Source organism: Aulonocara sp. 'chitande type north' Nkhata Bay, linkage group LG10, assembly GCF_057382095.1.
Source record: "Aulonocara sp. 'chitande type north' Nkhata Bay isolate Kocher_YH1m ecotype deep benthic linkage group LG10, A_spYH_male_GT1.1, whole genome shotgun sequence".
Classification (NCBI taxonomy): Eukaryota; Metazoa; Chordata; class Actinopteri; order Cichliformes; family Cichlidae; genus Aulonocara; species Aulonocara sp. 'chitande type north' Nkhata Bay.
The window spans coordinates 8,712,399-8,740,059 of record NC_141353.1 but is presented as its reverse complement, the minus strand read 5'-3'; the positions used below and the strand labels follow the sequence as shown (position 1 = coordinate 8,740,059).

The window sequence follows — 27,661 nt, the reverse complement described above, 5'->3', positions numbered from 1 at the left end:
AAGATTGGATACAAAGCCCCAAGTACGATCAGGCTGATTGGAGCCCACACCCAGTTTCACACCTTGGCTCAGGCGATTAGAGGATCATCAGGGGTCCTTTTGTCCCTCTGTGGGGGGTCACTCCCACCAGGTTTATATCTGGGACTCTCCACCATTTGACCTTAGAACTGAAGAAGCTTCTCGGATGAGAGGTGAAACGTCTTCAAGCAACTTAAAGAAGTCCAGACGCTTTTCTTTGCAAACTCCTTAGACTACGATGACCTGGATGACTGAGAACCTTCACAGACATCACAGTGGCAGATATCTAAGAAAGGGTCTCCAGTATGAAGAGTTGGACAGCACCAGGGCCCGACATGGTTCACGCCTACTGGCTAAAGAAGCTGACTGCACTCCACGAGCGTCTGGCAGCACAAATGAACCAGCTGCTAGTTAAGGAGAGACACCCGGAATGGCTAACCGAAGGTCGGACGGTCCTGATCCCCAAGGACCCCAAGAAGGGACCGGTCCCCTCCAACTACCGACCAATAACCTGCCTCAGTACTACATGGAAGCTCCTGTCAGGCATCATATCGGCTAAGATGAACAGGCACATGGGTCAATACATGAGCGGGACACAGAAAGGAATTGGCAAAAATACCAGAGGCGCAAAAAATTATATATATATATATATATATACACACACACATATATATATGTATATATACATATATATATGTATATATATGTATATATACATATATATGATTAGAAGAGAACGGAACATGCTGGAGTTTTCTGCCCCATCTCAGCAGGAGCAGATAAACGGGGAGCCAAGGTCGTAGCTTAGGCGCCGTGTGAGAGAAAAGCATGTGAATGTTTAGGCTTTTATGATAAGGTGGGGGCACCAGAGGCTATAAGAGTTTGAGCAATGCTCCACCATTTTGAGATCTGAGGCTGTCTGCATACAGTGTCCATCTCCCACGTGTGTGATCATTAAAATCATCGTTTGACTCAACCCGGCCGGACCAGTGTTGTTATTGTGGTTTTTTCTCTTGTCTCCATCCCCAATTTTGAACTCGTAACAGCTTGGGGGCTCGTCCTGTGGTATTGGGGTGGAAGTTAGAGGTTTGGACGGTCCGAGGTTGTCGAACGGACAGGCACCAGCCAGTGGTCTGACGTGAGTGGGCATAAGCCGGCTTATCCAAAGGTAAGGCACTACCTGTTGAATTATTTCCAAAGTGTGCCAAATTGGACATGATTAAATTAAAAGTCTACTCACTGAAATTACTGGTCGAGGGTCTGTTTTGATTTTGATGAGGATCCCCGTGTGTGTTATGCAGTTAAAGCCGGTTAAGAGTATTTAATGAAGTTGAAAAAGAAATGCTGGGTTAGAGTCCCAAGGAATTGAGTTAAAGGCTCAAGTAGTTTGGTAGGGAATTGGCTAGGTATATTTTAGAAATTAGGCCAGAGGCTGTTCCAGAAGTAACAGATACTAGTTAATTGATTAGAAAAAAGTTATCTTTCTTCGGTTGGACCCGTTATGGTAAAATTTGTCAAAAATGGTTAGGTGGAAATTATTATAGGACAGCAGTCGGAAACTGCTAAGAAGCGCATAGCCCGGAGGTTACGCTCCCTCCTGGCCGTGGACGCGCGGTCTTGACCTGTCGGCGAACAGGGTTTGTTCAGTTTGGCTTATCTGTGGGGTACAGGGCATCCTGGAATAAGCTAGGAGTTAGAGTCTCCTCACCGTTTGAAACGGTGTGATGTGCTTTTTTGGACACAGTTAAATTGAGTTAGGGACTTTAGAAATTAGGCCATAGGCTGTTCTGGAGGAAACAGATACTGGGTAAGTGGCTGCAAAAAAGTTATCTTTCTTCGGTTGGACCCGTTATGGTAAAATTTGTCAAAATTGTGTAGGCGCTAAATCTGTCAGGCCTTGCAGTGATTATAAATATAAGACGTCTTTGTAATATAAAATAACAGAGCTTTGTGTGAGACTGTGTGTGACGTGCAGCTGCAGTGCTGCGAGCTAATTTTAGACGGTGTGTGAACATGCAAATGAATCAGCAGCTGTGGAAAAGACAGCAGCTAGGAGAGAATTAGAGGAGAAATTAAGAGAAGTTTTTAACTCATAAAATTGGGGCCAACAGACTTGTGGAGGTTGGGAAGGCGTCCGGAGCATCACAACAAAAAGGTGAAACAAAAACACACACAAGCAGAGAAATCTGAGAGAGAGGCACGTGTTAGAGGAATGCCTCGTTTGAAGAAAAGAAAAAAAAAGTTAAATTAACCCACCTACAAACGCACATACACGCAATGAAGAAACAGCTTACATCCATGAACATGTGAAGATTTTCCAGCAAGTTTAAAGCAGCGAAACTTAACATACACCTGTTGTTAAATGATAAAGTTTATCCACTACTAACAAATAAACTCTCTGGGTTGCAGGACAACAACTTAACTTCAAAAAAGACACTGGTCTGACCAACCAGTGAAGACACAACAAATTTAGTGGTAAAAAGATTCAAATTGTGACATGTGTTCTGCTGATTGATTAATACAAGTGATTACTGAGTGAAAGAAAAGTCCATTTTTGTGCTTTAAACATGATCTTAAGAATTTTAACATGTACCTGTGTTGTCCTGTCAGCTTGGTGGGTCATGAGAGGATTATATGGTGAGAAAAAACAAAAAGAGGGGGAGAGAAGGCTGACACAGGGCCTGGCCCCGTTGTTTCTCCCCTCTCTGAATAACGCAGCCAAAATAACATCATTTTCCTGTTCGTTCGTTTTTGTTTTGTGTTTGTTTTGTTTTTTCTCTTTATGCTTGATTACAGGCTGCTTTGTCGGCCCGGAAAGCCGAGGCTGACCTGTACTCCTGCTCTCCCCTCTACCATCTTTGCTCTCTCCTCCACCATCTTTGATGTGACCCTGACCAAATGCTACAGCAGCTGGACCCACAACAACAACCTGAAAATGTCAACACTGCTGCAGGAAAACGATCTCATGCAGCGCAGACGGAGAGCGTTAAATCCAAGGCCCGTTTCACTACACGGGGAGATTTCCAGACAGCTTCAGCTGACAGAGCTGTGACGGGCAGCAAAAAGGGCGTGCCAGAGACAGGAGGAGTAACTGAGGTCAGGAGGCACCTCGGAATGAACAAAAGCACCAGGAGAAAATAAGCTGAAGGCACAGGTGTCGGGGCTCGGCCAGGAGCTGACCTCTGAGAAGAGCCGAACAGCAAAGCTGTAGAAGGCCGTGGAGCAAAGCAAGGGAAACATCAATGGACTTCACTCTGACCTGTACGGAGAAGACTCTGAGGTTTCTGCCCTCGGTAAGAGCTCAAGGCATCAGAGCAGGAACTGAACATGGCTCAGGAGGAGCTGGCTGATAATAGAACCCATCAGGCTTGGAGTCCCAGACACAGGACTTGAAATCAAGCCGGAGCTTGCTGGAGCAGGAGGTCGCCAAACCTGATGAAAAGCTCCAACAGCATGAGCAAGCCCTGAAGGAGCTACAGAAGCAAAAGGGTCAAGTTAAGGAGGAGCGGAACAAGGAGAAGATGCAGGACGCTGGAGAAAAGCACTGCCTCAATTGGGGCCAGAACCAGTATGGACAGAACTTTGAGAAGCAGCACCAACGGATGCAAACGGACTGAAAAGGAGGAGGGCATGACCCAGGGCACGCTTCAGCCCGTGGTTTACCCAGAACACCAGAACAGGAAAGTGATGAACACAAACACCCACAAACACACACATCTTTTTTTTTTTTCTTTTTTCTTTTTTTTTTTTTAATGACATCAGAAACAGCAGTATGCGACATTACGTGATGGCAGAGCTTCAGTTCATCCTTTGTCATTATTTTTTTATTTTTTTATTTTTTTAATAAATAGGACAGGGGGAATGAATGAGAGAAAGAGGGGGAGAGAAAGAAAGAAAACCAAAGGGGAGAAGAGACGGTGAGAAGGGGGGGGAAGAGAGACAAAAAAAAAAAAAAAAACTCCTGGGTCACCTGTATGGAGAAAAAAAACAAACAAACAAACAAACAAAAACAAACAGAGGAGACAGCAAACAACAAAGAGCAACATAATAATAGAGAAAACAAAGCACCATCACAATAAACTAGCTAGTCATAGATATCAGTATTTACTAAGTAATAAACGATATTGTGCAGCACGCAAGATAGACAGCGCACAGTGTGCTTTGAGGCAGCAGCCAAGAAAGCTTTAGTCCGCGTCTGTGAATACCCATGTGTGCATACCTGTGTGGATCAGCATGCTTGCATTCCAAAGGTTTCTCCATGTAATGATCTGCTAGGGAGTGTGGGGGGGCCACAGCCCCGTCCTCCAGGGTGTGAAGCGGGTATGGAGGCGATCAAAACTCCAGACATCCAGAGGCCCCCAGAACACAAGAGACCAAGGAAGACCAACAGAGGGGCAGCCGCGCCACTGTCCCAGTAAGAGCTGAGGAGAGTCCCAGATGAGGGCTCGCCCAGCAGCCGCAGAGCAGAAGCCAGGGGGAGTTGCAGTGACGCGCACGTGAGCTCCGCCGGCCCCCAGCTGCGCCTGAGTGACCGAGCCCCAGGCCGAGAGGCCGGGGGCACCCCACCTCCAAAGGGGCCCGAGCGAGCCCCAGGCCCCAGGCCCCGACAAGCGGCCGCCAAGGAGTGAGCCGGTGTGTACCCGGACGCCCACCCCCAGACACAAAGAACCACCAACACACCGACACCTGAGGGAGTCCGCCACCGGCAGGGGAAGTGGTGGTGGGTGGAGATAGGCCTCCAAACCTTGGAGGGCCTGAGATGTCCCCAGAGAGGTGGCGTCTGACACCCAACCTGACATATAGACACAGACATACAGGCACACACAGACACAAACATCCATTCCCACCCTCATGCTCTCATATGCACTCACTCCACACTCAACCAACGTGGAGACAGACATGAAGAGACGCTGTACACACGATCACACTCCCCAAGCGTACTCTACAAACCGGGTCTAGGTACCCTTGCCCCTGGAGGGGGGAACTGCACCCAGACCCAGGTGGTGTTACCCTTTTCCCTGCGGTGGGGAGAGGCAGACCACCCCGACTCCGCAGCAGCAGGGAGGCCCCACACTCCAGACCGCAGTCGGACGGCCAACTCCTCCTACTAGCCCTCCCGCTCCAGCAGGCCGCAGAGAATGGGGGTGGGAGAAGACTCCAAACCTCCCTCCACCCGCTCATTGTAGTGTTGATGCATATGTGTTCTAAGGTGCAATTAAAACCCAGGAGGGCATGGAGCTACCTGCCAAGGAGCAGCAGGTAAGCGCATAGTCCCTCCTGCTAGCCCTCAATGTCTAAGTGTATTTAAAATTGAGAGGTGGGCAACGACGTCAGGGGTGAGGTATACACCCTGATGGTGATTTGGACTCCGTGATTGTGCCCACCCCCAAGATCCTATATGTATCTGTAATGAGAGTGTGAATAATGTGAATGTCTAAGTTGTGGGATAAAATTGAGGCAGAGGCAGCCAGAAGGGGACAGGGGGGGGGGGGGGGGGGGGGGGTTAGCCTCCTCTGCACCCTGGTGACATACCCCCACTCCAAGGCCCTGCATGTGTGGGTGGTTGTGGAGGAGCGGGAAGAGGGAGGCAGCTGGAGATGGGGAGGGAAGGAAGGGAGGGGCAGGTAACCCCTCCCTGGGGCCAGCTCCCCCGCTGACACATCTACATGCATTGACTCAGAATGAAGAGAAACACACATATGAACACATGCACTCATTGATTGAGTGAGAAATGACACACACACACCTGAAAAAATCGAAATGCTGATTCAATTCACTGAGAAGTGATCCACACACACACGCTGATGCAATGAAGAATGCTTTACTAACAAATGCTGCACACAAACATCCAAATACGGAGTCGGTTACAACAACAAGAATTCATTGATTGTTTATTGGTTAAATGCATTTCATGCCACACAGAGGGCATCTGTGTAGATTTAGGGGACAAGGTCACAACAGTGTGGTTGTGAAAACAATGTCTGTGCGTGATGTCTGTTTATGGCTTAAGGCCTCCACTGAATTGTTTACTGTGCTTCACACAGCAACGCATTTGTGTGCAACCAGTGTCCACTATTAAGTTAAGTCAATCCAACATGTTTTTGTCAGTGCAAAAAGGAGTTACGGTACCGGTATGCTTACACAATATTGTCCCGGGAGGGAGAAAAACTTTCTGGTGGAGCTTTGGTTGATTTTTGGGTTTTGTTTGACACTAGGTTGATTTTATCAGTGAGGTTTGGATTGTTTTCTTTCTCTAAGAGAGAGAAGGATGGTTTTATGCTTGGACATGTTTGCAATGGGCCCCAGTATCTGTTATTATATGAGTGTTTTATTGGCTACGTTTGTTTTTGCTTTTGTTACAGTGCACTGAGATAAGAACATCTGAGAGGTGTGATCCACCGGTGGTGATATTTTGGTATTTTGTGAGTTCCTGATTTAACAAATCAGCTCTTTAATCCAGACCTGAGAGGTTGAACTTTAAAGCGCTATAAAATATTCTTACTGAAAACAGTCGCAAAGTATTTTTTCTCCATGATTATAATGAGCTTGGGAGAAAATTCACTTATATGGGACACTGATCGAATGAGAAGTGCTGAGCCTAAAAGGATTGCAGCGAGTCAATCCAGTCAAAAAACAAGGAACTGTTTCCTTTAAAATGATGACGTCATCATGCTGGTGATGGAGGCTCGAATAGGCTGCGCGTGAGACTCCATTATCAGCAATATCTGGTATGAATGTGTGTGGATGTATGCATGTGACTGGACTGTGACGGACTGACGACTAAAAGTTTAACTGACTTGATACTGAGACAAAAACGGTGCCGACTTTAGGATTATTGAATGTCCACAACAATTCACCCAGCCTGTAGAAGAAGGGTGGAGGTTTTGTCTTGCTTTGTTTTGTTTTTGCAAGGACAGAGGGTTGACAGAGACTAAAGGGCTGTAGTTTCACAGGAGCGTGAGCTGCAGACTGAACCCTTTGGTTGCTAATTTTGAGCTACTGATGTTTACATTAAGAAAATTGTGTTTTATTAGCTGTGTTTTAATTAAGGTATCACATTATATTGTTGGGAATGTTAAATGCTAAAGTGAAGAAAAGGTTTGATTCCACTCATGACTGAACATGTTATTATTAACCATAGCGGGTCAATGTAAAGAGTCAATTAACTTTTATAGAGGTAAAAAAAATAAATAAAAAAAACCCTCTAACGAGGTCTATGAATAACAGGGGAATGATAGACAGCCACACTCAAAATGGAGATATGTAATGATAAACACTGGTCCCCGTCTTTTGGGTGCTTTCTTGAAATAGTCTGCAATTTAAAAGTAAGATAGAACCGACAGGGGCATGTGCTGAGGGGTGGTGCTGCACAAGAACAAGAGCAAAATAAAGAAAATATTGTTTTTAGCTTTGAGAAGTTCAAATTAAAATCTACCATTACACTCAGAGGATCAATATGAAGTTCGATATATGCTAATTTTGAATGAAGTACATGACTGGTGACTGTTCTGTCCTGAGCTTTTGTTTTTACAGCACCCGCTTGACCACACCAACAGTTTCTCGCCACCGAAAAGGGGTACTTGCAAAGAATAGGGAGGAATATCATCAAAACTGGGAAAGGTAAGCCCCAAAGGGGGTGATAACGCCATAACTTTCACTTATGGTCAAATTTTCAAAATTTGACCCCAAACTTGAAAAATTCTTCAAACATTTAGAGACAGAGTGGAGGTTTAGATAAACATAATGTCACAAACCACATAAGGATGGAGCATTTGAATCGATAAGATGGTGAATTGATACGCAGCAAAATGTTGATCATGTTGATTATGTTTATTCCAGTGTGCAGAGCAAGGTTATTATTATTATTATTAAAGAAAACAAATGAAATAACGAAAACTAGAAGTGGAAAAACATTTGCGTTAACGGAAATAAAATTAAAACAAAAAGGAAAACTGACTAAAACTGTAATGAATGTTCACAAAACTAACTAAAACTGTAATGAATGTTCACAAAACTAACTAAAACTGTAATGAATGTTCACAAAACTAACTAAAACTGTAATGAATGTTCACAAAACTAACTAAAACTGTAATGAATGTTCACAAAACTAACTAAAACTGTAATGAATGTTCACAAAACTAACTAAAACTGTAATGAATGTTCACAAAACTAACTAAAATTGACTGGATTTATAGCAAAATGTGTTTAGTTTCATTGATGTGTGCGTGCCCTGCAATAGAAGTCAAGGCAGTACGTTAGTCGAGTCGTCTGTGTCGCTGCTCCGTCCACGCGCAGAAATCATGTCAGGAAAAGTCGGGAGAAAGCGCCAGAGTCCAATTTAGGATTACTTTGAATAGGACTGTTTTTTAGAGATAGCAAGAGTCTGGCAGTGGAAAGAGACACAATGTCCTCCTGAGACCCAGGGAGGAAGAAAATAGGAAAAAAAGAAAAGTATTTTCATTTTTTCTTTTTCTTTTTTCTTTCAGATAAATCAAGTGTTGGGACGGTAAAAAAAAAAACACACTACAAAAACAAAATTGTTTTTAACTAACTTTATTTAAATTTTACAACATGTGCACCACAGTGCACAAGGGGAGTTCATTGATCACGAATGTGAAACTAACAAAATTCAAGAGCTATTTAAGAAAATTAAATCCTCCACTGAAATTTGTAAGCAGGATATTAAAACTTATTTATATAACAATATCATAAAAATGTAGATCAGGGGTCAACTTAGAAGTCACTGACACTTCACTAGCTGTAAGCCATTGGTTCAGGAACAAGTGATTGCACTGGGCTTTCTATTTCACAAAAGCCAATTCATTTATGATATCTGAGGAAGTACTGTGATTTTATTTGGAGACACAAAGGAACATTTGGCACTTCCCACATCTCACATATGTTTTACTGTTGCACCCAACCATTCTACAACTGAAATGCCTTGGACTGTTAACCATTTCAGGCAAGTGGAGTGAACCATATTTTGCTACACTCTCATCAGATTGGGGCCTCCTTTTCTTGATCTTTGGAGAGAACTCTTCATTACTGGTATTATTCAGGTCTTGTTCACATGTTTGTCCCTGGTTTCTCAGCCAACAGGAGCTTGAACCCCAGATACTGTGAGTTCTTTTCACACATTGAGATCACTGATAACTTTTAGCAACGACGTGATCTTGTAGTAACAATCAGGTGTCATGGATTCAGCTATAAATGCGACTCTTATTTTTTACTTTACTGAAAATCATTTCTGCATTTTACCCATATTTTATTTTTAACTCAAAATAAAAAATTCCAGATTCTCCTACATGTTGGTTTCGGACCAGGTGGGACGACAGATTCCAGGTGGCCCTGTGTTTTTCTCTATTACATCTGCCACTGCAGATAATCTTTGTGTGGCTCCTCCTGGGTTCTCACCCTCTCCTATCTGGCTCACATGGCTCTCATCTTCTGAAAAATCTATGTTTGAATCTCGCTCAATTATTCTGTTGAGAATTCTCTCCGCCTTTGTCAAAGAGTTGTCTACTAGGAAACAGTGAAATAAATATAAGTACAAAGTCCCAACGTGCACTAGAGTACACATTAATAAATTAGTCATTTCCTCTGTCAAACACAATGAGCCTAATTCTTAAAGACCCCTCAAATTATTTACTAGATGTTTATTTTTGAATAAAATAAAAATCTGAGTTTAACAAAACATTTTAAATGTTAATATCAAGCGTACCTTTCTTTCTTCCATAAAATGTGCTTGTGGGCACGCCAGCCATTTTGAAAAGGTGGGAAAAACAATTGGCAAGGCCACACCTCCACACATGTGATATAATTTTAAAGGTACTGTTGTCCTCGCTAAGAAACATCAGGACTTAGAGGAGTGGCAAGTAGAGTATGAGAGCTACAAGCAAAAACTAAATGTGTACTACAGTGCGCAAAAATGAAGTACTGGGTCATCAGGGGGTTATGAGGGACATTTATAAAAAAAAAAAAAATCCCACAAACCTTGAAGTGCACTTGAAAAGCTCACACAAGAAGGTTAACCTAGCTTATCTTGAAGAGCTCATCAGGGGGAGCACACTCCCCCTCCTTGAAGAGCTCCCCCACTTAACCAGCATCCCCAGAAAACAGCTAACCCCAGATAAGGCAGCGTGATGCATCCCAAGACAACAGGACTGGGACATCTAAATAAATGTGTGAGTCAATCGCCTTCAAAAAGTTTATCAATTCACTTGAACCAAAATTAGGAGCACCCGGTGCTGCAAGAGTTAATAGTCTCAATACCCAAGGATAAGCAGAAGAGCATGACTGATATAATGGAACTGGGATTTGGTGACACTTAATTTTTGCAAAACACAACTAAAACTATAACTGAAACTAATCAAAACTAAACTGAAATTAAGGATTTTCAGAAAATAAAAACTAGACTAAACTAGCAAAGAATTGGTAAAAACTGATTACAACTGGTAAAAAATTGAAAATCTGGAGTCGAAACTAAATAAAAATAAAACTAATGAAGATGGCAAAACGATTAAAACCCTGGTGCAGAGATTGGCAAATCTGACCAGGAAACGTTATAAAATGGATTGTCAGAACAGTCAGCGTTAAAGTCAATTTGACAGTCCAGACTAGGATGGCGTTGAACATCTTCAGGGCGGAAAAGGGTTGGTGTGACCAAGGTGTGGTTTGGCTTGTTGTATGTATATTTGAGATCATATGGCTCTGGATGGACCAGTTACCAGGCCATGGAAGGAGGACAGACTCATTAAAGGAGGAGAAGGAATTTCCTGGGATTGGAGATCCTCTGGGTGAGTGGTTGACTGAAAGCATGTATAAAATAAAAGTTATCTGTTGTTATTGATTGGTAATAGATTGATAATTGGCCACATTTACAGCTGTATTGACTTGTTGTGGACGTAGTTGACTTCAGGTTTAAGCACTCTAATCAACAGGTTGAAAATAGTGACATTAAAGGAAGAGCATGCAGCGCCACCCTGTCAGACGCCAGTGACGGTGGGGCTCACTGATGAATCAGGTGAATCATGGCTGATTCATGACTAAGATCCCCTGCTGTGGTCAGTGAGGGGAAAACAGGGGCAAATAAAATTTAAAAGAGGCATTTATAAACGTTTATGTGTCAAGTTAAACGGGATAAAAGGGGGTGTTCTCACTCTTATTTTAGCATCAGCATTATTATTGCATCAGAATCATATAACAAGCATTGCATTAAACATTTATTGAAGCTTTTGACATTGTACTAACATCTGTGTTCCAGTGATTGTTATAACCGCAGGTTAATCTTCTTTCTTAATCGTATATTCACAGGTGTCAGGATAATCATACGATCTTCTATTGCAGGTGTAACCATGATCATTTTCAGACATACTGCAGTTTGTTGCTCATTATAGAGTTGTGCTCAAGTTAATGAGGGTTAAAAGCTACAGTAAACGCGATGTTTGGCTGATCTATGGTGTGGAGTGACTTCGAGCATAGAAGGCCGCACGCGCTTACATACCACTGATATCATGTTATTCTTTGTGATTTTTATTCAATTATGTCTTTAGTTTTAAGTAGTGGTAGTTAATTAAACGATATTCATTTAAGATCATATTCTTGAGTCAGAGCATCACACGCAGATCAACTTAACAACCTGGGAGACCTTGTAGCTGCAATATTGTGTCTCCATAAGGGACAGTAGGTGGAAGCAAACACATGATCTTTGGGGGGCAAATGTGAGGATTAAAAATGGCTAATTTGTTTTTGATGTCTTTTCTTAATATGAGCGGTTTTAGTAATTTTCAAACACACCTTGCAAATGTGCTTATAATGAGTTGGCACTCGGCCTTTTGAAGGTCATAAGCTTCGTTCGGCGTGATGGTCCGGACTGATAAAGTGTAGGAAATGCCTTGAGTGCGGAGGGCTAAATGCAAACACGCTTACACACACATAGGATATGATTAGAATAAGTCCCTGGGAGATCCTGAATGTTTTAGACCAATTCTGAATCACCAGAAGGTCAGTAGATAACAACATTAGATTATTAGGGTTAGGAAGAGAGGTGTTTTGGTTTTCTGTCTCTTACAGAGAAAGGAACAGACACCAGACGAGGCCACAGAGATACGAGGATCCTCCGTAGCAGAGTCAGACACAGTGACTGCCGAGACACCAACTGGGTCCAAGTGTCATGGCGTTTGGGCTCCAGCTAGTCACCACAAAAGGATGGATCCCATAAACACAGCAATAACCATGAAGGGGTTGGCGGAAATCCAGGAACACCAGACCAACGAGGTTCGAGAGGCTCTTGGGCAAAAGGGGGACGTGTTCCTGTTCCTTTTTCTGGAGAATACACAGATCGTTGTTTGAAATCAGGGCAGAATAATCCCCTGATCTGTGCCACGACTGAAGGGTTGTCTAACCCCTGAGGTTGAAGTAAGAAGAGCAGAGGATCACGCAACTGGACGACACTGGTAGCTGCAGCAATAAAATAAAGGTTAAAAGCTCCTTGGACAGAGGTTCTAGTCTGAGTACGTCTGAAGGGTATAAGGTAGCACCAAATAAAGCTGTGGGAGAACTGGGGAGTGTCATCTGTACCTGCCATTGTTGGAATAATAGTTTTTCTTACATCTGAACTGCGCAAACACAGAGGTCATCTCACATGTGGTTCGCCCATCAGGGGGACAAAGGGCCTCAGGAGTGAGAAGAGAGGAACCCGGCCACACTGGATTATAGGGTGTAGGTGAGCTCTTTAGAATAAAGAGCTCATCAGGGGGAGTGTGAGATTATAATATTATTTTATGCCATGTTAGACCCCTAATTAAAGATTGTGAATTATTATGTAGTTTTAGTTTGCATTATTCTCCTGAATTAGAAGAAGCTGATAACTATTGCATTAGTTAAACTGATTTGCATTACATTAGACTGCTGATTTATTGTGGATGAATGATATTGTTTTATGATGTTATAAGAAATACTGTTTGCAGAAAGTCATCGCCTTATTTGTCTGATTAGAAGAGAACATGCTGGAGTTTTCTGCCCCATCTCAGCAGGAGCAGATAAACGGGGAGCCAAGGTCGTAGCTTAGGCGCTGTGTGAGAGAAAGCATGTGAATGTTTAGGCTTTTATGATAAGGTGGAGGCACCAGAGGCTATAAGAGTTTGATTAATGCTCCACCATTTTGAGATCTGATGCTGTCTGCATACAGTGTCCATCTCCCACGCGTGTGATCATTAAAATCATCGTTTGACTCAACCCGGCCGGACCAGTGTTGTTATTGTGGTTTTTTCTCTTGTCTCCATCCCCAATCCACACACACACACACATATACATACATATATATATATACATATATACAGTGCACACAACTCATACAGGTGTAGTGCCACATATATTAGATAGGTCCTTGTTTGCCTGTTATTTATGACATCATTATCCATTTCCGAGTCCAAATGATCCTTCAGTTTTCCAAATCAAACAAAAACTGGGAGTCAGAAGCATCCAGACCGTTTCAGCTACAGTAAAACGATCAGTGTGGACGTGTCACAGTTTCCTCAAGTCAGCCAACCAGCTCGCTTCCTGTTTATCTGTCAGAATCCGCCCAGTAAACCTGTTCCCCTGGAGACCAACTATAAACATCTTATGTTCACGTCATCTACAGCCACTCAAACCAACCACCGCAAAATAGCAACTTTAATTACCGTCCAGAAAGCAGTGATTCATTTCATTCTGATTATTTATTCATTAAAAATATTTTTTGTGCTTTTTTACATCTTTTAATCAGCTTTTCTTTATTTAACAGTTTTCTGTATAGAAGAGGAACTATCTGACTTCTGTGGGAGTCTCGTTCTCGGATAGCGTGCAACAACTCAACATTAAATACCAACAGCAACCTCAACTTCCTGTTTAACACATGGATGCAGCTACAGCTGTTCTTACCTGAGAGTTCAGCCTCAGGTCAGGACCGCTTACGAAACCTGAAGGTAGCGCTGCATAAGACATGTAAAAACATGACAGCAACTTTTAACTAATATAAAAATAAAACTTTAACGTGGCCCGCGATCAAAAATGACTGATCAGTAGAATATGAACTTTAATGGACTGAAATTGAAAGAGTAGACTGACAGAGATTCATAAGCACTGACTTGGAAAACATCAAAGCTGCAGCAGATATGACCATGTAGATGTTAGCATTCACAAGAAAGATAAAAATGATTGGAGTCATTTTCCAAATTATTAGAAAAGCCTAAATCAGTGACCTGCGCAGGAGACTAAAAATCAATGTGATAAAGTTTTACTTACAGGAATCTCAACCCTGAGCTCAAAGACTGCAATCCTTGCAGAGAGTCAAATCTTCTTCATGTGCCGAGTTCTTCCGCCGGTGCTCATGTACAGCAGGCTGCAGAGGGCAGGGGGAGAACAGGGGGAGGGCCGGGGGAGTGCCTCCAGTCCGTTGTGTTAACTCACATTATTCCCACGTGATTTACAGGAAACTGAGCCAAGGCTATACTGGGCTCATGAGCTATGGATAAACTGTGGGGGAAATAAACAGCTCCACCCAGCTCTGTTATCAACTCTGAGGACATGGTGATTAAGCCTTATCTGAACATGAAACCTGCTCCTCAGACATGAGTCCTGCAGTTAAACTGTCTCTGACAGAAGACAAAGAGCAAGACTCGTCGGGGCTGGCGCTGCGGTCTGAAGGCCTGTGATACAGCTGACATTATACTGCATACAGTTCACAGGGTCAACGTCACTCAGATAACACGGGTTTATATATACTGTAATGGCCCTGGTTTACCTGACACAGCCCTCTGCCCAGCGTTCCTGCTCAGTCGTGGACCCTGAGTTTAAACACCAGGCAGGAGGAGAGCACGCTCTCCACTGAGGAGGGGAGAAGGTCAGCAGCAGCTCCTGGTCCAGGTTCTTCTTCCTCAGGACACGGAGGAGGTGCAGCTGCTGGGCCTTCTTTACCAGGGTGTATTTGGAAAATGGGAAATGCTGCTCTGGCTAAACTACTATTTGTGTTGAGACATGGCAAATAAACATATATATGAGCTAATGTAAATACTATATCTGTCATGAATCGCTGTGTGGCAGGCAGGAGTTGGACCCAAAATGCAAGCACGAGGTTTAAACACAAAGAACTCAGCTTTATTCGCTGGCAGGAGAAAGTCATACGAAGCAAACTAAACTGGAAACTCACAAACTAAACCCACAGAGAGACACAGGGAGACCCACACAGCATGAGGGACGACGCGACACTGACTCAGAGAAACGCAGGGTTTAAATACACTGGGAAGTAACAAGGGGAATGAGACACAGGAGGGCACAGCTGGGAGAAATCAGGACTGACGAGACAAGCAAAGCAGGACACATTCTCATAGGACACGGACCTTCAAAGTAAAACAGGAAGGATCACACAGAGACGCGAACTTGACACAGTGGAGACAGCAACTAAGAAACACAGAGACATAAACCATAAGGCAGAGGTCTAAGAACCGAAAGACACAGACGGGAACTCAAACATGCAGCGGCTTGCAAAAGTATTCGGCCCCCTTGAACTTTCCCACATTTTGTCACATTACAGCCACAAACATGAATCAGTTTTATTGGACTTCCAGGTGAAAGACCAACACAAAGTGGTGCACACGTGAGAAGTGGAACGAAAATCATACATGACTCCAAACTTGTTTGACAAATAAATAACTGCAAAGTGGGGTGTGCGTAATTATTCAGCCCCTGAGTCAATACTCTGTAGAACCAGCTTTTGCTGCAGTTACAGCTGCCAGTCTTTTAGGGTCTGTCTCTACCAGCTTTGCACATCTACAGACTGAAATCTTTGCCCATTCTTCTTTGAAACAGCTCCAGCTCAGTCAGATTAGATGGGCAGCGTTTGTGAACAGCAGTTTCAGATCTTGCCACAGATTCTCAAGTTCAAATTTTATTTTATTCGCCACATGCAGTGGAATGAACCCGCCCCCCGACCTTACACACACAGACGTCACATGGGGATACAAGTCGGAGAACGGTTGCATTACAGAAAAACACTGAAATGTACACTACAATGGGAAAGTACAAGAGGAAAAAAGAGACCTCTGCTCATGCTGGGCTACAGGAGGACAGCATGAGAACAGGAGGCAACAAGCATCGAAGGCGTTGGAAGGGGAGGGGGGACGTGTGAGTGCTTATCAGTGTAAATGTATGTGTGTGCGTGTCCATAGTTCAGCTGAGACAGTGTCCTTCACCCTATCAGGCTAAGTAAACAGTCTACCAGCCAACCCAGGTGTCCTTGCATGGGATGGGAAGAATAGTCATCACACAGTCGTTATCAGGGAGTTTTGTTCAGCTCCAGCCTTGGGCCCGTGCAGCCGGCGCCGTGGTGCCATGTTGATGTTGATTCTCGATTGGATTTAGATCTGGACTTTGACTGGGCCGTTCTAACACATGGATATGTTTGGTTTTAAACCATCCCATTGTTGCCCTGGCTTCATGTTTAGGGTCGTTGTCCTGCTGGAAGGTGAACCTCCGCCCCAGTCTCAAGTCTTTTGCAGACTCCAAGAGGTTTTCTTCCAAGACTGCCCTGTATTTGGCTCCATCCATCTTCCATCAACTCTGACCAGCTTCCCTGTCCCTGCTGAAGAGAAGCCCCCCCAGAGCATGATGCTGCCACCACCATATCTGACAGTGGGGATGGTTCAGAGTGATGTGCAGTGTTAGTTTTCCACACATAGCGTTTTGCATTTTGGTCTCATCTGACCAGAGCAGCTTCTTCCACATGTTTGCTGTGTCCCCCACATGGCTTGTGGCAAACTGCAAACAGGACTTCTTATGGTTTTCTGTTAACAATGGCTTTCTTCTTGCCACTCTTCCATAAAGGCCAACTTTGTGCAGTGCACGACTAATAGTTGTCCTGTGGACAGATTCCCCCACCTGAGCTGTAGATCTCTGCAGCTCGTCCAGAGTCACCATGGGCCTCGTGGCTGCATTTCTGATCAGCGCTCTCCTTGTTCGGCCTGAGTTTAGGTGGACGGCCTTGTCTTGGTAGGTTTACAGTTGTGCCATACTCCTTCCATTTCTGAATGATGGCTTGAACAGTGCTCTGTGGGATGTTCAAGGATTGTGAAATCTTTGTGTAGCCTAAGCCTGCTTTAAATTTCTCAGTAACTTTATCCCTGACCTGTCTGCTGTGTTCTTTGGACTTCATGGTGTTGTTGCTCCCAATGTTCTCTTAGACAACCTCTGAGGCCGTCACAGAGCGGCTGTATTGGTACTGACGTTAGATTACACACAGGTGCACTCTGTTTAGTCATTAGCACTCATCAGGCAACGTCTATGTGCAACTGACTGCACTCAGACCAAAGGGGGTGAATAATTATGCACACCCCACTTTGCAGTTATTTATTTGTAAAAAATGTTTGGAGTCATGTCTGATTTTCGTTCCACTTCTCACGTGTGCACCACTTTGTGTTGGTCTTTCACCTGGAAGTCCAATAAAACTGATTCATGTTTGTGGCTGTAATGTGACAAAATGTGGGAAAGTTCAAGGGGCCCAATACTTTTGCATCTACTGTAGTTTGTTGGTTTAACAGTTTCTGCCTGTCACTGCTCCCCGTCTGTTTTCTTCCCTGGTTCTTCCTGACCTTGTACTTTGTCCTCACGTTCCCTCTTTCCTCTCTCCCTCTTTGGACTGACAATCATACACAAATAGGTTGTATTCAATTAAATGAAAAAATGACATTAATATGAAAAAAACCTATTAAGGGCTGGGCCATATCGTACCATTCACAGTAATACCAGTATAATGTTGGGCAACGATAAGAAAGTAAAATATGTCGATAGAATATGGGTAAAACGCATATGCCAGTGCCTTTGTTTTCATACACACATGGTAGAAAAAGCAGATCGTTGAATGAAACGGATGAACCTGAACTGGTTTGTAAAGATCCTGCAGCTTCAGTGGTGTGTAACTGGTTTAGCTTTCGTCTGTCAGATACACAACAAAGCACTGATTTTTGTAGAACACATGGAAGCGGGCCAAATAACCTGGGCCTGCACGGCGTCAATGCATTATTGATTTTACTACAGAGCAGGACGGATTGTAGGGCAGCAAACATCGTCAGAAAAGACGTTTCCCACACTGCAGGTTACCTGGTGTAATGTTTTCAGCTAAAAAGAAACACGGCTTGACTCCTACCAACTGTATAAAGAGTAACTGAAGGTTAAATGCAACTGAAGGTTAAATGCAGCCAACATGTCCTTTTTTAAGCCACCATCGCTCTGGCAGAAAGGGCGCCAGAGCAGGGGACAGGCGAGCTGGAACAAACCATTTTTTTGGAGGGGGGGTATCTATACTTTTGTTGTTAAAATGTCACGTCTCAACCAAGTTTATTTTTAGTAGTGTGTCACACAAACAGCAAATACTGTCAAAAAAGTAAGAAATCTTTGGAGTGCTTTGATTGTGGGTTAAAAACGCTCCTGCTGTCCATCATCCTCGCAGGGTCCAAGCATGCTTTTTTTTTTTTTAATTCTTACCCCGCCCTCCCTTTCAATGGCTCTGCACCCCCACTGGGGGTCGCGCTCCCCACTTTGTGAACCACTGTGTTAGTGTACAGGATGTGCATGACCACCCTACAGTGCTGCGTTACTGGAGGGGAGGGGGGTAGAAATGCACTAAACACAAAGTCGAGTTCCAGTTGACCCGGGTTTCTGGCCTCATATTACACACTGACACTGTGACGGTGTGTTCACAAACTGCATGTCCTCGTTGCTTTCACTGTTTCCAGGATCGTCACGCTGGTTTCTAACAAGCATCAAACATTAAACCCAGGCTGCATGTTTCACTGTGGTTAGACTGTGTGCCTCTCACCATCACAGGGCTTCGTTCTTCCTGCAGATGACATTTACACTGAACAGCGTAGGGACCTGATCCAGGAGTTTCCTTTACAGCTGATCAGAGGTGGACCAATCAGGTCTGAGTATGTTTACCCTGAGCTGATGCTCACATAGCAGGATTCACTGCTAGTGATGGTCAGCCTCATGAAGCTTTTTCCATCCAGATGGTTCACAAAGGTTCATTGTGTGACGCTTCGTGTGCACACAACCCGCCTGCTGGTCAAAGCTTTCATTGCATTGTCATAGTGCACCTCTCTGCATGTAGTCATGAGTTATTACGCATTTCTGGCTCTCTCCTCACCCGTCGCCTGGTGACGCTGGAAGTTTCTTCCTGTTAAAGAGTTTTTCCTTCCGACTGTCACAAGTGCTTGCTCATGGGGGGGTCTGTTTGTTGGGGGTTCTCTGTCATAATGTAGGGTCTTTGAACGGGAATGGTCAATTATTTAAATTCAATGAAGTCGATCTATTATTATTTAATTACAAAATAAAACAAGAATTTAATGCAGATTTTATTAAATGTTCAGATTCAGTTTTATTTGCAGATTTGAAGATAACATTTCATAAAGTGAGTGCTCAGCTTACACAGTGGTACACCCCGCTCAGCTGCAGAGCCTCACATTAACATTCATTTAACAACCACCGTAAAGAGCAGCCAGCAGTAATCATTCTCTCTGATAGCCGTAGTTCAACTGACAGGAAACAGGAAGTAGACAGTGATTGGTCAGTGATTTCAATAACAACAGTTTCCTCAACATCCCAAAAGATTCACAGTAAGCTAAAAGAAACGGGCTGATCTTCATCAGAAGACAGTGGTCTGCTCCTGCCTCTGAGCCGAGTCTGGGGTCTGCACACAAACGTCACATCAGTCAGGCTTTCTCTGGGTTAGCTGGATCAGCTGAGCCCAAACTCGTCGTAGAAACAGGAAACAGGAAGCAGCAAACTTACGAGGAAGAGCAGGGTGTGGTGGATGATGAACTCTCTAGTGAGGGTGATCAAGTCCTGGTTCATGGCCTGGAAGAGGGACGGGACCAGGACCACAGCCAGGTTATGGGCCGACATCTTGTTCACCTGAGAGAACACCTGAACCCTGAGGGAGAGAGGGAGGAGTCAGTGAGCAGGTGATGTTCTGTGTGCTGGTTTCATTCACTGTGTTCATGATCAGACTAAATAAATCATATTAACAGGTTCCATCAGCGTTCGATTCAAACTCAGGTGACTCCAGCCCTCCTACCTGCACGTCAGTGCAGTGGAGCTGGGCGATAGAACAATACGATATGTAAAATAACGTTTTCTCGATAGAAAAGTTAAACTATTGTGATAGGCCTCACCGCTCTTGTCCTCTTAAAAAAAGAAAAAGAACAGCCAATCCAAATTAAGTAGCGCAGAGCCGAACCAATCACAGCCGCAGCGTCACGTGACTTGTTACGTACAGCACGCGTGCCAAGCCGCACACGTGTATTTGTTTGGGAAGCAGCCAGCTGCCGTGCCACCCGGGTAATGGAGGAAATGAGTGTGCCGACTAGAGAAAGATCAACCGAGCGTGACCGAAGGTTACCGAAGAGAACACAGATGATGGTTCCAACGCCGGAGAGATTGTCGAACGGAAGAGCCACAGAAGTCCCGTAGTGTGAAGGTATTTCAGCTATTTCAAGTCAAACAGAGCAGCTACACTGTAAATGTGCCGAAAGCAAGTCTGGAAATACAATAAGCCGGTGCAGCTCAGTCTCTGACTGGAAGCGCTAATTCGTCATTCGGCTTTTGTCAGACTAAAGTAACTGTTACAACTGTTTGAAAAGCTCAGCTATACAACAAGGAGAGATTGAGAATTTCCTTTTAGTTCTCAGTTTATTTGATATTGACAAAAGTTAGTCAGTTTTGTCTGTTCTTCTGTAAAACAAACTAAGATTTATTTTTAGAATTAATATTTTGTTTCTAAGTGGAATTGACAATTTAGTCTGTTTCGTTTGTTCTATTTTGAAACTTAAACGCTTTAGCGGCTGCCTTTTGTGTAGTTTGCAATATTTGCCTTTATTTATCTGAAAAAGTCTCGTGTTCCTTAAGTACATCTACCCTGTTGAACTTATTATGGGAAATAAATATTTAAATCAAAACAAGCTGCTGATTATTTCACATTTTACTTGTGAGCAACGGCACATTTAAATCTTACAAATATAGTTATTTGGCTGATATCGTGATAGATATCGTTATCGCCTGAAATGAAAAAAACATATCGTGATATGAAGAAATCTTATATCGCCCAGCTCTACAGTCCAGGTAATGACATTAAAGAGCAAACATGAAGCATTTACCACTGTGACTCTGATAAACGGGGGGTGAAGTGTTAGTCTGAGAGATTCTCCTAGTGGGACGTGAGTGTGATCAGGTGACACTGTCAGGTGATCTCAGGTGAGACAGAGGCAAACACGAGCTCTGAAACTACGTCTTACACCCCCTGCTGCCAGACTCAGGAACTGTAAGTAGCGAGGGGGCGGGGCTGACTGAGAAACTGACTGACTGAGTCGTTGTCCAATGAACTTCCACTTCGTGTTCCTCTGTGACTCCGAGTCCAAAATGTTCAAAATGAACTTTTTACTTTATTCAGTTAGACAGGAAACAGTTTAAACTGGGCAGGTCGACGCCCCCTGCTGGACATTAGAGAGGGTGCAGCGTCAGTGTTCCTGCCTAATTACTGCACTGCTCTGTGTGCTGGACACCTTTCTGTCAGCAGCTCATCTGTAGGATCGATCATCTTCCCAGGTCCCGCCCCACCACCACCACCCTCATCGCGACTCTCTGGCTGTTTCACCGCTGGTCAACTGCAGAGTGGGAACGCCTCAAAGACGCTGTGTTTCCTGTTTCTGACGCCAACATGTTCACCTGCTCCCTGATAGATCCCGCCCACTGACAGGAGCCATGAGGGGAGCTGGACTGCCTTAGGGTGGTGTCAGAGAGGCGGATGTTGTCTAAGATAAGGACAGTGCTGGACCTCCCACCCACTCCATGACGTGCTGTCACAGGAGCACGCTCAGTGCAGGACTGAGATTACCCATAATGCACCACTGAACAACACATATCTGTGTGTAACATTAATGTTAGTTACTGTTACTGTTTTAAATAAACTGCTCTGATTCTGTGTGTGTGTGAGAGTGTGTGTGTTACATGTAGAAGTGTCCAAACAGGGCATTCAGGGTCGCTCGGTTGTCATCAGGAAGTTGCCGTAGTAACCGTCTGTACTCCTTAAACCTGCGTTTCTCGTCTGACACACCTGAGAGACAAACAGGCTGTTAGGGAGAGTACTACGACTACTGCAGTATCACTGCTTTTAGCCAGAGTACTACGACTACTGCAGTATCACTGCTGTTAGCCCGAGAACTACGACTACTGCAGTATCGCTGCTGTTAGCCCGAGTACTACGACTACTGCATTATCGCTGCTGTTAGCCCGAGTACTACGACTACTGCAGTATCGCTGCTGTTAGCCCGAGTACTACGACTACTGCAGTATCACTGCTGTTAGCCCGAGTACTACGACTACTGCAGTATCGCTGCTGTTAGCCAGAGTACTACGACTACTGCAGTATCGCTGCTGTTAGCCCGAGTACTACGACTACTGCATTATCGCAGCTGTTAGCCCGAGTACTACGACTACTGCAGTATCACTGCTGTCAGGATACTGTCAGTAGTACTACGGTTATACTGCAGTACATGCTTTTTCTGTTCTGGAGACAAATATATAAATATTTTAGTGTTACACAGTTTTCCTGTTGCGTCGGGTTACAGTTACTTCACTCAGAAAAACTGCAGTACTTTTCAGGAGGGCTAATAGCGGCTCATATAAGGTCTCTGATGTTTTTGCAGTTTCTGCAGAGGTTACTGCTATTAGTACTACAGTACAGATACTGCAGCAGCTCTACAGACAGCAGTACTACATGTAGTAGTAGCTCAGACAGTAGTTCTTCGTGTACCTGCAGCCTGCAGCCACTGCCCTTGGGCTCCGTTGGGAATCAGACTCTCTTGCCGGCGGACATATTGTTTGAGGGCGGAGCCAGCATCTAGCACGCCCTGCTCATGACTCTCCAGGGGGGCGGAGTTTGGTGATATAATCAAGGCCTCCACCAACTGGCTGACTTTTGAAGCGAGACCGCAGCGCCGGTACACGCCCTCCACCTTCAGACCTGAGAGAGAAAATGCTGCATTAGAAGTATCCCATGATGCTTTGCTGCCTGTCACTGTGTCGGCATGGTGACCTCGGCTCACCGTAGGTGGTGATGTGGGAGATGCAGCGCTCGATGGCCAGCGGTACCGAACCTCTCAGCTGCACATCCATCACCGGGTACAGAGACCAAGAAACTGAGCTCTGATTGGCCGCAGGAGGATGGGGCACGGCTGGGCTCTGATTGGCTGCAGGAGGACGTGGCACGGCTGGGCTCTGATTGGCTGCAAGGGGACGTGGCACGGCTGGGCTCTGATTGGCTGCAGGAGGACGTGGCACGGCTGGGCTCTGATTGGCTAGAGCTCTTTGAAGGTGGGTGAACCAGGACCGACAGCTGTATTGCTCTTCGAAACGCAACGACACCCTCCTGAGGAGAGAAACCAGCTGTGATGTCACATATATCTGTGGTGGTGTCAGCCAATCAGAAGCTCTGAATTCACATCATTAGTTTTAATGAAGATGTTATAGAGTGATGCTGCACACCTGTCTGCAGTTGCCATGGTGACGATGTTTTCAGATGGATCCATTTCTGTAAGAGGAGTTAAAGCCAGACTGGTCAATGATATCAAAGTGTCCTCACATTCATCAGCAGCCTGACTGATTTCAGCAGATACACACAACACAATGCCGACAGCCACAGAAGAGCTCCGAATGCAAAGAAGCCTGAAAGCTGCTCGGAGAGTTCAGGCTGTGTAGGGCAGAGATGGTGACACCAGACCGATAATCAAAGAATAAACTACACGAGTGTGTGTGAATGAAAACATTTACACACGGAATAACCGTCAGCTGCAGGACCAACATCCAGTCATGGGTGGAAAACATTTCCAACAAGAAAGCACTCAAACAGATCAATATGTGTTCCCTCAACATCTACTGAACAAAACAACATACAGACGCATACTCATAAGACAGACTGTTACCGTGGTGACTGAGCATGCCCAGATCAATTGTGAGAGACTCATGGGATTCTCTGTGGACAGGGTGAATGCTGACTCCATCCTCCCAAAGCAGCAGCCAGGCCTCTGGATGATTGGAAGCTCTGCCCAATTCTACAATACACACTTTACTGACTGCGGAGGCTCCGCCCACCTCAGCATAAGACACGCCCCCTGGAAGAATCACCTGGAAACATGAATTCAGTCAGTCAGAGGACCTGAGCTGTGGATTTAGAGGAAAAGTCTGACCCAAACCAACATTACCTTCAGAATATGGACCAGGTGGTCCGACAGCCCCTCCCTGCTGTCAGCTGCACAGATCAGCTGATCTGTGAGTGTGACGATCTCAAACTGATGAGCTCGGCTGAAACACAGCAGCAGGTATGGTTCGGTCATCTTCATCACAGAGACACACTGTAACCCTCAATAATAAATGCCCTCGGTGATGTTTTTGTACCACTAATATGCAACATTTATACTTGATATACTTCATTTATCAGGCTTAATAACCAGCCTGTAGAACATCTTCTGGATGACCTGTAGAGGTGCTGATGTTTATCACACCTGGTTTAAAGGACCTGTAAGTAGGCAGGCTGTTATGATGTCATAGATCAGAGTAAAGATTCATTATGACATTAGTAAACTAACATCCATCAATTCGCTTCCGCATATCCTTTTCAGGGTCGCGGGGGCGCTGGAGCCTATCCCAGCTGTCATAGGGCGAGAGGCGGGGTACACCCTGGACAGGTCGCCAGTCTGTCGCAGGTCCAACACACAGGGACAGACAACCATTTGCACTCACGTTCACTCGCACATTCACACCTAGTGGCAATTTGGATTATCCAATTAACCTATCCCCACAAGCTGCATGTCTTTGGACGGTGGGAGGAAGCCGGAGTACCCGGAGAGAACCCACGCAAACACGGGGAGAACATGCAAACTCCACACAGAGAGACCTGATGGTGGAATTGAACTCTGGACCTTCTTGCTGTACAGCAACAGTGCTAACCACCGTGCCACCGTGCTGCCCCAGTAAACTAACAGTTTATGATTATTATTGATGGTTCTTATAAAAGTACTGTGACAGACAGGTGAGCTGCCCAGGTGACCCCGCCTCCCGTCCTATGACAGCTGGGATAGGCCACACCTCCACCTTAGACACAGCAGCTGATACCTGAACACAAACACCCTGGAGCTAGGACTCGTCTGCAGAGTAACAATAAGAGCTGAGGAGCCAGTCACTTTGTTTTTCTGTTGCCTTGGTAACCGTATGAAACGACTGATTCTTTCAGCTTTGCTGTTTGAGTCGGTTTGTAGGTGTTTGCAGTGAATAGATGTGTCCAGCAGAGGGAGGTGCGGTGTCAGAGTTGGCTGCCCTGAGCTTCCTGTTTTGTTTGTGGGAACTTCCTGTGATGTAAAACGTTCACCGGTTGTGTGTAACGAGCTCAGCGTGTTGCTTTGGTGTAGCTTTGGCGCTGGCAGTGGTCTGAGCTCAGTCCCGTGTGTCCTGCACTAAATCTGTTGGATGCTTTCTTCTATCCACACATCGTGCAGATGATTTAGGATGTCCCCAAACAAACTGGTCCTGAGTGATTCAGAGCTACCCTTTGATGAAATGAAGGACCCTGAAGGAGCCGGGGCAGTGCTCGGGCTCGCTGACAGCGTCCTGGGTCCACTGACTCGGAGCGGGCCACGTTCCACACCTCCAGTGCTGAAGCTGCAGTAGAGAGCTGAGGCCGCAGGTGGTTGATTCTGTCATGGCGTTACCTCTGAACGAGTTCGGGTTGGCCCGGAGGAAACACTGTCCAACAGACAGGTGACCCGGGACGGGGACGCCGCTTCCTCCTCACACTGTGCAACGGACTGAATTTCCTGACAGTCGTAGCAGAGACACCCCGAGCTCTCCCTCCACTTCCTCCTGCTCTGACACCGAGGTGTCCCAAACCAGCTGACAGGTGTGCCGCGTGACCCCGGCCACTGATGGTTGAGCTTTACATCATTGCTGACATCACCATGAATGAGTTCAAAGTTCACAAAAAAACATTCACAGAGGCGTGGCCTCATCAAGGTGGCCTCCGCCTTTCAGACACAGCCTGTGGTCAGTCAGGTGTTTTTCTGCTAAAACCTCTAAAACGCAGTATTACTGTGAGGTACTGCAGTACTTGTGGTACCAGAGGTATTAGTACTGCATATTTACCCGTCTTTGAGGAAGACAGACAGGACTTCTCGCAGGTCGAGCACGTCGCAGGCTGCTGATTCGTTTTCTAGCGAGAAGAGAAAACGATCATCCTCCAGTTTCCCGTGAAGCTCCTCCTTCTCCTCACCTGCACAGATGACACAGGTGAGTGTTTGCTGATGTTTGGGAGGATCAAAGAGACTCTGACATATCACCACATTCATATTCATGTACAGCGTTTTGATCTCTGCGAGGGCACCTGGATTCATTTGAACTGCATACCTGAGGGGGCGGAGTCCAACCTCCTTCTACCTGCCAGCGGCTGGTGAGGCGGGACTTCTGAGCACAGAACACACACAGAGCGGCAGGTGAGCTCAGATCAGCATTTACTGTCACCTGTGTGTGTGTTACCTTTGTGTGTGTGTGTGTGTGTGTGTGTGTGTGTGTGACCTTTGTGTGTGTGTGTGACCTGTGTGTGCGTGAGTGTGTGTGTGTGACCTTTGTGTGTGTGTGTGACCTGTGTGTGCGTGAGTGTGTGTGTGTGACCTTTGTGTGAGTGAGTGTGTGTGTGTGTGACCTTTGTGTGTGTGAGTGTGTGTGTGTGACCTTTGTGTGCGTGAGTGTGTGTGTGTGTGACCTGTGTGTGAGTGAGTGTGTGTGTGTGTGACCTTTGTGTGTGTGTGTGACCTGTGTGTGAGTGAGTGTGTGTGTGTGTGACCTGTGTGTGCGTGAGTGTGTGTGTGTGTGACCTGTGTGTGAGTGAGTGTGTGTGTGTGTGACCTGTGTGTGCGTGAGTGTGTGTGTGTGACCTTTGTGTGTGTGTGTGACCTGTGTGTGAGTGAGTGTGTGTGTGTGACCTTTGTGTGTGTGTGTGACCTGTGTGTGAGTGAGTGTGTGTGTGTGTGACCTGTGTGTGCGTGAGTGTGTGTGTGTGTGACCTGTGTGTGAGTGTGTGTGTGTGTGACCTGTGTGTGAGTGAGTGTGTGTGTGTGTGACCTGTGTGTGCGTGAGTGTGTGTGTGTGTGACCTGTGTGTGAGTGAGTGTGTGTGTGTGTGACCTGTGTGTGCGTGAGTGTGTGTGTGTGTGACCTTTGTGTGTGTGTGTGACCTGTGTGTGAGTGAGTGTGTGTGTGTGTGACCTGTGTGTGCGTGAGTGTGTGTGTGTGTGACCTTTGTGTGTGTGTGTGACCTGTGTGTGAGTGAGTGTGTGTGTGTGTGACCTTTGTGTGAGTGAGTGTGTGTGTGTGTGACCTTTGTGTGAGTGAGTGTGTGTGTGTGTGACCTGTGTGTGAGTGAGTGTGTGTGTGTGTGACCTTTGTGTGAGTGAGTGTGTGTGTGTGTGACCTGTGTGTGAGTGAGTGTGTGTGTGTGACCTGTGTGTGAGTGAGTGTGTGTGTGTGTGACCTTTGTGTGAGTGAGTGTGTGTGTGTGTGACCTGTGTGTG

General features: G+C 45.3%; 2 protein-coding genes across 5 annotated transcripts in view; both read right to left on the bottom strand.

The window, feature by feature from the left end:
- LOC147320155 (uncharacterized) overlaps window positions 1-14,376 on the bottom strand; it is a 30,264-nt gene extending 15,888 nt beyond the window's left edge. Inside the window, exon 1 of the mRNA XM_086307993.1 lies at window positions 14,302-14,376. The gene's annotated coding sequence lies outside the window, so the exon portion shown is untranslated. The remainder of the gene's footprint in view (window positions 1-14,301) is intronic.
- Window positions 14,377-19,401: 5,025 nt separating this feature from the next.
- The window catches only part of LOC147320154 (arf-GAP with Rho-GAP domain, ANK repeat and PH domain-containing protein 1), a 28,403-nt gene continuing 20,143 nt past the window's right edge, over window positions 19,402-27,661 (bottom strand). For all 4 annotated transcript variants that reach the window (XM_086307979.1, XM_086307980.1, XM_086307982.1 and 1 more), the window contains 10 exons: window positions 26,500-26,556; window positions 26,239-26,365; window positions 24,306-24,405; window positions 24,027-24,228; window positions 23,590-23,635; window positions 23,151-23,473; window positions 22,859-23,068; window positions 22,054-22,159; window positions 19,840-19,981; window positions 19,402-19,738 (listed from right to left, as the gene is read on the bottom strand). In XM_086307979.1, coding sequence (XP_086164105.1) covers window positions 19,694-19,738; window positions 19,840-19,981; window positions 22,054-22,159; window positions 22,859-23,068; window positions 23,151-23,473; window positions 23,590-23,635; window positions 24,027-24,228; window positions 24,306-24,405; window positions 26,239-26,365; window positions 26,500-26,556 — 1,358 coding nt within the window. In that variant the 3' untranslated portion in view covers window positions 19,402-19,693. The remainder of the gene's footprint in view (window positions 19,739-19,839; window positions 19,982-22,053; window positions 22,160-22,858; window positions 23,069-23,150; window positions 23,474-23,589; window positions 23,636-24,026; window positions 24,229-24,305; window positions 24,406-26,238; window positions 26,366-26,499; window positions 26,557-27,661) is intronic.